This window comes from Penaeus vannamei, chromosome 27 (genome assembly GCF_042767895.1).
Source record: "Penaeus vannamei isolate JL-2024 chromosome 27, ASM4276789v1, whole genome shotgun sequence".
NCBI lineage: Eukaryota > Metazoa > Arthropoda > Malacostraca > Decapoda > Penaeidae > Penaeus > Penaeus vannamei.
Window position 1 is genome coordinate 27,115,208 of NC_091575.1, and position 10,000 is coordinate 27,125,207.

General features: G+C 29.8%; 1 protein-coding gene across 2 annotated transcripts in view; it reads right to left on the reverse strand.

Annotated features, from left to right (window-relative positions):
- Nucleotides 1-6,690, reverse strand: part of LOC113818304 (male-specific lethal 1 homolog) — a 21,793-nt gene extending 15,103 nt beyond the window's left edge. Inside the window, exon 1 of one of the 2 annotated variants that reach the window (XM_027370492.2) lies at nucleotides 5,956-6,690. In XM_027370492.2, coding sequence (XP_027226293.2) covers nucleotides 5,956-6,312 — 357 coding nt within the window. In that variant the 5' untranslated portion in view covers nucleotides 6,313-6,690. The remainder of the gene's footprint in view (nucleotides 1-5,955) is intronic. The other variant, XM_027370493.2, reaches the window with a different exon arrangement.
- Nucleotides 6,691-10,000: the final 3,310 nt, after the last annotated feature.

Consider the following 10,000-nt stretch of genomic DNA (forward strand, 5'->3'; position numbering starts at 1 on the left):
CTAAAATTTGGATAAAAGTTTATGTAAAGTAGATATTTGTTTCTAGATTTTCATAGAAGTGCTACATTGTACCTATTTCAACTAAAAATTTGCATACTGAATTGTCTATAGGCCTACTCCTCTATTCTATCTGTATCATTTTTATTGAAGCATAGATGTAATTGATAGGTCAAAATGAGGTAAAAGTTATCATAAAAAAAAATAACATTCACATCATTCATATAATAATCTATCAAAATCAAAACTATTTAAGCTGAAATAACAATTTAATAAAAATAAATAAATAGTAATAATTTAAAAAATCGATAAATACTTTCCTATCCACAGTGTGAATAACCTAACTAAAAGTCAACCATAATCTCTCTCTTTAACAACTTTAAACTTGCAGTATAATTTTCTAACTAAGAACTTCCAGACAGAAGAATTAAAAAATATATGATATAACTTTAGATTCATAGTATAGGTAACAGAAAGTTTGATTAGCTTAAATTAGATTAGGCAATATAGAGTTAGGTCAGTAAAACCTAAATGGGTTAGGATAACTTGGGATTGATAAAGTTACTATAACTTTAGGTCAGATAAGGCCAAATAAGGGTATTCGAACTGGTTTAGGTTGGATTTGTCAGGTCTGATATTAGTTAGATTCAGACCAGTATAAGTTATTTCAGAAATGTTGGGTTTTGTATGAGGAGACCAGACAAATATTCATTTGATCAAGGAATGCAAACACACACCCATATATGGAGCTTGCTTCAGACATTATTCACATTATTCACCCCCTGGTGAACAAAGTGAGACCCACTGAACAATTATGAAATACCATCCACAAACGCCATGATAGCAGAAAGATTGAAAAAACAATAATGAATAAAGTCAACGAGAAATAGCTTTGCATGGGGTATAATCACACAGCTGGCAAGGCTGTGTCACAGTTGACAATTACTAATAATTTATTAATTTTTGGTTAGTATTTGCTTCCTCCGAACTTTAGTTTTTATTAGTACATAATTATGTCTCTTGTACATTACTGATTACACTAATAGCGGTAATGCTATTAGAAAGAAAATTGCCAAGATAGGTTATTTGTGTTGAAACATGAGGTATCGGGGTAGCTGGCAAGCTTATACGATGAATGATACTTAGATTAAAAGCAAAATGGGTGGAATGGCTTTTCTAAGTTTAGTCTATTCTCTCTTGATTTTTTTCTTAATCAATATGTGATGACATTTATAGAGATTATTGTAGACACCAGTCTTTTCCAACACGATGTTTCTCCACCGAGAGACATTGTGCATAGCGTGACCAATCCCGCTCTGTAGCTGAGAGACACTCAGAGTTGCTGTCTAAAGATCCCTGAACAGACAAAGCAGCCTCCCTAACTTTTTAAAATATTATGAAAAAATATAGATCTATATATATAGCAAAATAAGAACATTCACTTACATAGTTTAGCCAAAACAAATGTTTCTTTTTACCTTTTTTTCTTTTTTTTTACTAAGCAGATTCAAGTTGCATCTTGCTATTGAATATCATGATAGTCTACATTAAATAAATAATCCATCTCTTCTGCCTAAAGGTTATACAGGTATCTATTGGGAATTTTGAGTATCAATCATTCATTAGGCTATCAAAAACTGACTATTTAAACTAACATACTCATTTTTGTATACTTCAGACAAATCATGTTTAGAGCTATATTTTTGCCTTTCATAATACCAATATATAAGGAAAAAATTCTGCAAAGCAATACATATTGAATATAAAAAAAAAATAACGGTCATATAAATAATAACAACTGCCACATCAAAAATAATATTATTAACATTATAATGAAAACAAAATTTATTAGAATAATAAAAATTAATGATCTGGATAATGGAATGATCTATAATAACAAAAGCGATAATAATATCCTATGGTTCATCAATGATAGCATTACCTAAGGTTCATCAATAACAACTCTACCTCAAAATAATAGATAACAATAATGCCATGAATGAAATCACACTAACAAAATGAAATCATCATAACCAATAATACCCCTACAAGTAATGATGATAGTAATGATAATGACAATACAATTAAACTCATGAATCCAAGTGACGTGACCACCACACCATTAAATGACTTGGCTTGAGGGCTTGGCGATGTGTATGTCATGGTGAAAAACTTCGGCTAGGGGCCCAGGCAACGGGAACATACCATTATGAGAATTTCGGCTCATGGCTGGATGACGAGAATGACACCCCAAAAGAGGACAAAGCCTTTGAATGGTGATTAGACTCGGTGGGCATTTAGGAAGGGTCTCTTGTACTATTTCCGTTTGGTAATCAAATGTGGAATCCATGGCTGAAGGAGTGCCACTTCCGAGGAGGATCCTACTTTCATGCCAAGGATCCTATCATATACTATGAAAATATTTCTTATAGACTACCAAAGGAGATGATATGAAGTCTGTGCAAGGAAAACATTCTATTACCATGAATAGTACTTATTGCAACAAATGCTGAAAAGGTGTGAATAAAAATGAGAATGAGAATAACAATAACAAATAATCATCATAATGAAAAATTATTACCAACAGAATAATGATAATGATATGAAAGACAAAAACAAAACAAAAAATAAAAATAAAAAAGTAAAAAAATAAAGATAATGCTAAAAATATCACTAACAATAATAATGATAATGATAACAACAACAAAACAAAAACAATAATAATAATAACAAATACAATAATAATAACAATAACAACAACGTCAATAATAGTAGAGATAAAAATAATAATTATGTTAATGATAAAGGTTGATAATGATATTATCATCGTAATAATAATAACAATAATAATAATAATTATTATTATTATTATTATTATTATTATAATAATAATAATGATCATTACAATGTTACTGACGACAAAGAAAACAATAATAAAAAGGACAATAATAATGATAACAATAATAATAATAATAATAATAATAATAACAATAACAATAATAATAACAATAATAATAATAATAATAATAATAATAATAATAATAATAATAATAATAACAATAATAACATTACTGATAGTAGTAATATCATCAATAATAATTAATAGAAATAATAATAATAATAATAATAATAATAATAATAATAATAATAATAATAATAATAATAATAATAATAAAAATAATTATAACAATAATAATAATAACAATAATAATAATAACAATAATAATAATAACAATAATAATATTTATAATAACAATAATAATATGTTATAAACAATTAAAATAGTTATAAAATCACCAACCACTACTACTACTACTACTACTACTACTACTACTACTACTACTACTACTACTACTACTACTACTACTACTACTACTACTACTACTACTACTACTACTACTACTACCGCTAAATATAATAATAATAATAATAACATTAACAATAATAAAACTATTACTACAACTAAAAATAACATTGATAATGATAATAAAAGTAATAATGATAATACCAATAAGATGATAATAATGATGAAAACATAAACAAATAATAACTATCAATAATCTCAACAATAGAAATAGGAATAATAATAACAACAGTAACAATAACAAAATAATATGAGTAATAATATCAATAATACTACTACATTAAAAATAAAAACAATAATAACGATAACAAAAAATACTACTATAAATCATAACAATAAAAAAACACAAATAAAATGATAATAATCATAATAAAATAATTAATAATAATAATATTAGTAATAATGATAATGATAATAATGATAATAACAATAATGATAATAATAATAAAATGGGAAAATTTTCATAAAAGAAAAGTATCCTAGCTAATACAAATTTCTTTGTTCGCTCATCAGTATTACATTATTCAAATAATCATTAACTTTAGCAATAATACCCAAGAACAACAATAACAGTGAAAATGCTTATAATTGCAAATATCACAACACTAAAAATAATAGCCACTAAAATAATTACAGTTATACTAGCAATAATACAAACAATAATAACAATAATGATATGAATATTAACATCAATATTCACATCAATATCAATATCAATATTGATGATAATGGCAATCATAATAAATATAATAACAATAATAATAATAATAATAATAATAATAATAATAATAATAATAATAATAATGATAATAAAAATAATAACAATAACAAGAATAGCAATAATAACAGTAATAAAAAAAATAATCATAATAATAATAATAATAATAATAATAATAATAATAATAATAATAACAATAATAATAACAATAACAACAAAAATAGTAACAATAAGTAATAGTAATAATGATAATAACAGTAACAGTAATAAAAAAGTAATAACAATAATAACAACAACAATAATAATAATAGTAACATAAACATCAGTCATGACAATAATGATAATGATGATGATGATGTGATGATGATGAAAATAACAATAACAAAATCAACAACAACAACAATAATAATAACAATTCAAAGAATATTCAAAGTAATTAAATAATAAAAATAATTTAAAATGATAAAAATAAAACTAATGAAAATAACAACAATAACCATAATGATAATATAAATATTGTAAGGATAACAATTGCCATAATATCTATAACAATTATTATGATAGAAAAAAATATATTACTATTATTATTAATATCATTATCGTTACTATCCTTGTCATCATTATCATTACCATTATTATGATCAATATTAATAATCAATAATAAAAATAGCATTAACAATAATAATCAATATTAATAATAATAATAATAATAATAAGTGCCTATCATTATCATTAAAATTATCAAAACTACAATAACAATTACACCAATAATAAAGAATAATAATAACAACTTAAATAATAATAAAAACAACAGAAACATATAACAATAATAATAACAAAAAAAACAATTAAAATGACAAAAATGTCAAATACCACTAATAATACTTGAATTAATTTGCAGTTATAAAAATAATACAAAAAGTATAATAATAATGATGTTATTAATGACCTTAACACTAATTTCATTAATGAGTTATTTATTCAAGTCATGTTATCTGTTATGAAACACAGATTGTATAATTTACATAAACAACTCAATGATAATTCAAGTCCCAAGAACATCATATTAATGGCAAATTACTAGCAGTCTCACTTCACCATTAAGTGTTAAGATACATGTCAAGATTAACAGAAAAACACCTAAATCATAACACTAACATTATAACTATTACCTACATCTCTTCAGCATAATGTGTGTACTTTTCTAAACCATTTGTAAAAAAACGCATATCAAAAACAGTAAGAGTCCAATCAAAAACGAGGGACTTGCATCAGTGGACTAGTGGAAATCCAATCGGTAAAATTATACATGGAAACAATAACATGCCACATTGAGATGACACCCATTCATTAAGGAGTAATGATTAAAAACGTTCATTCATCCCCGTCCATCGCGATCAGCTGACTCCTTCCCGCCATTCATGCGGACGAGGTTTCCCAAAACACAGTTTATCGCTTTTTAATCTCTTATCTCTTTAATCAGGTCTCTGACTGCTTTGGATGTTTTGATTCGATTTCACTTGATTTAATTTCATATAATGACAATCCAAACTTGCAATGCCATTTGAAATATGAATATTGGCTCCGACACAGACTCTCGCTTGAACCCGACTACTACTACTACGCTCAACGGCCATGATGGCATGGCGTACGCCGTCTTTTAACGTTATTTCAATAAACCTGCTTTGACAGTACGCCGTATCCTTAAAAACCTAGCCGAATGTCTTGCTCCCTAGGTCTATTCAAGTTTTTCATCAAACAAAATAATAAAATCGCCGATATAACGGCACATGAATAAATTCAAATAACTATACTAGAGTGGGTATTGCATCAGTTATGCATAATGTAAATAAACTTTGTTTATATTTTGACTTACGTTTTCGTTTTCATCTCGAAGGATCTTGATCTGCTTGTCCTTGGCCACCAACTGCTCTGCTTGCTGCTGAATTAAATCCAAATGGAGCAGGAGGAGATCTTTGAGATGCTGCACTTCCAAGTCTTTTCCCACCGATGCCTTTGAATCTGAACAACCTATGTACATGTGGTCAAATTCCACCGCCATTGCCAGTCTGTTCTCACTCTCCTCTGAGGTCGTCATAGAAGATGCTGTCACCTTGCCACGAGCTCCCCCTTCGCCTCTCCTCCCTGACACTCCGTCAATCTCCTCAACCGACACCAGAGATTCCTCTATCGCATTCTTATCACCGTTATATATCGCCACCGTCCTGGGCATCTCGGACTTTAAGTCAGCGTAAATGTTCGGGAGACACTCGCTTCTTGCATTATAGCAGAGTTCGGGGAGTCCACCGGCGGCGTCAAAAGCAACGTAGCTCACGGAAATCTTAGTATACGCATCATCTGTTAGCTGGAAGGATCAGCTGCTCGTGGCGGCCCCATGGTGGATGCGCGTCCCTCGCCTCCCCGGGATTTAAAGTTCGCGTCGGCCCTTTCTCCTGTTCTCTGTCCTCCCTCACCTCGCCGACCCTGCTGCATTTCGCGCAATTGCGAGTCTGGAGTGATGGAAGCTCGATATTATGGCGAGAGTGTAATGTTGGCGATATGTAAAAATTTAAAGGTGCGTGACGTCATATGTATGGCTCGCGCTGATTGGCTGAAGGATGCGTCATTACAACCGCGGCTTTTCAAGTTATTTTCTGCCATCTTCGGTTATAAAAACTAATAGCCCTTGATTCCCCAAATACAATCACATATTTTAGCATGAACAACACTTATTTAGACTACCGATGCTAGTCCAACACCGACTGATAAACCGTTGGTAAGAAATTCGATAATGTATGAGACCGGAAGTGTATGGTATTTGCTCTGATACCTGTATGTAGTCTCACCTCTATATTTATCCTAAGTACTTTAAACTATTTACATTTTTTATATTGATTTTATTTCACGATTACAAGACATAGAAATAAAAAGTAATAATTATTGACGAGAGAAACAGCATTTTCAGTGCATTTAAATAACAAGTACGTGCATATATAACCTTGGAAAATATTGGCTGGTTCATTGATTAGCGAATATTTGTGTTGTTGTTTCGCCATTATATCCTTCGTAATTGTTTCACATATCCAACAAGTTTATTTCTATCGGTTTAATTCCTGACGTAAATATATCAAAAGAATTTTTTGGCAAGTTATACCAATAAGTTCATACAAAATTAAAAGTACTGAATTTGCTATGTAAACAAGATGAGCGAATATGCGAAGACCTTGTAAGGAAAGCTTTTGTTCTCTTACGTCTGTTCCATTGCCAGTCCGCCCTGGGCGTTGTTTTGTATTACACGCATACACACACACAAGTATATATATATATATATATATATATATATATATATATATATATATATATATATATATATATATATATGTATGTATATATGTATGTGTGTGAGTGTGTGTGTGTGTGTGTGTGTGTGTGTTTGTGTGTGTGTGTGTGTGTGTGTGTATGTATATGCATATATTTACATATATATATATATATATATATATTAATTAAGTAATTTATTCATTTATTTATCTATTTATATAGAAATGTGTGTGTTCATGCATGTATGTATGCATACATTTGCGTATATGTATGTGTGTTTGGATGAATGGGTAAATGCATTTGTTATTGTTGATGTTGCTTTACTATTTTATAATTTTATTATTGCTACTATTAGACTCTTTGCTGCCATTACTATTAATAGCAAGCATTGTTACTTATCAGTATCACCATTCATAGCTGTTCTTTGTATTACCGTTATTATTTACTTTTATCATTACCTTTGTTGTTGTTGGTTATATTGTTACCACTGTTGACTGTTCTCGTTGTTGTTTACATTGTTGTGATACTGACAATAGGCGATATTATATCAATATTATTATTATCATTGTTATGATCATTATCATCATCATCACCCTTGTCTTCATCATCATCATCACCATCGTCTACATCACCAAAATCATCATCATTATCATTGTTCTTTCCATTACTATTATTATAATTATCATCATCATTATTATCATTATCATCACTGCCATTATTACCATCATCATCATCATCATCATCACGTATATCATTATCATTGTTAATAAATGGTGCTATCATCATAAATATTCTTTTTATTGTCAGTGCAAATATAATTTCAATGTCGTAGCTGGATTCTTGCCACTGCACATAAGTCCCGATTTTAGTCATGTATGAAAAAATCATATCAAAGTACAGCGCTTGTCAAATACCTCATGTCATCATCTTTCGTATTTAGTCCGCAAGTATATATTCTATATAAAATTACCAATACGTTTTCTGGTCACGCTATCTGACAACAACAAAAAGAAGTGTAGGTCTATAAAGCACAGATGCCCCTTGTTGTCGCTAATTAGGTTTTTGAATAAGTCCGCTCAACGTATATTTATATCGTTAATGAGATCCGCCGAGTGATTTATTTTCAAATTAGTTTCTAAACGGGTGGGTTCATGTACATCTCCATCAGATAAAATGGCATCAAAAGATCTAGTTATATGTTAGAATCATGGGATTGGCTTTTAGTAGTAGAGACGCCATACTACTAGAATCGAGACAAAACGAAATTACAAAAGGCAAATGGTAAAAAGTATACTTGGAGTAAATTCATATAATTCTTCATTCCATTAGTTATGATAAAAGGAAAACAATAAGTATTACCCAGAATTATGATTCCGTATCCATTTTTTGAGAACGTGAATGCTATTGCGTTGTTCTCGTGGGTTCCGAAACTGTTTCGAAAACCCCGCGTTATGTTGGTTTCGCCTGATTGGTGAGGCTCCTAAATGCGTATATAACTCGCCACAACAGGTATACCGTCTTTGGCGTCCTTCTAGGGCATTGGGTCCGTGTCGTTATTCTGCTGTCAGGTTTTTTACTCACTTCTTAAGGTGGGGATTATTTGTATACTTGATTTTGTCATATTTATTATATATTGTTGGGGCGAAGATTTTTTTTCTTCATATGTAAGAGGTACTATGTCTACATCAAATTACGCACAAGTAGGTAGAATGTTAAATACGCTTTCGTAAACACGTTATTACTAACAAATATATCTCGTGCGGTTAGATAAGCAACACAGAAATATTCTTTGAATACTTAAAATGAGGAGACCAAACCAGATAATCTAATTCTCTCTTTGAATTCATTGTAAAGGCACATTGTTAAATTACGAAGAGCCACTTAATATAGAACAACTGTTATTGTATCGTCAAGTAAATCTGATAAAAGCTAATTCTGGTTGAATTCTCAATAAGATAAAATTCAATAGTACAGTTGCGTTACGTAATGCAAACACATACACATATCCTTATATTAACACATATGTAATTCTATCTGTCTACGCATACGCTCGCACACGCCCACAAACGCATGCGCGCGCACACACACGGACATATATACATAATACATACATACATGTATATACATATATACATATAAATATATATATATATATATATATATATATATATATATACATATAGATATATATACATACATATTTACTCACACATGCATGCATACACACATAAACACATACACATATACACAAACACACATACATACACAAACACACATACATACATACATACACAAACACACACACAGAAAGAGAGAGAGAGAGAAAGAAAGAGAGAGAGAGAGAGAGAGAGAGAGAGAGAGAGAGAGAGAGAGAGAGAGAGAGAGAGAGAGAGAGAGAGAGAGAGAGAGAGAGAGAGAGAGAGATACATACATACATACAGTTACCAGAAGAACACCAAACAAATCATACTTTTTTCAACACACGAAGAAGAATATACATCTCTGCACAGATAACGATCGATTCACCTGATCCCTGACGTCTGAAATTCGCAGCCACAAAAACCCATGAGTCACATACACCTTACTCTAAATTTCTCTAC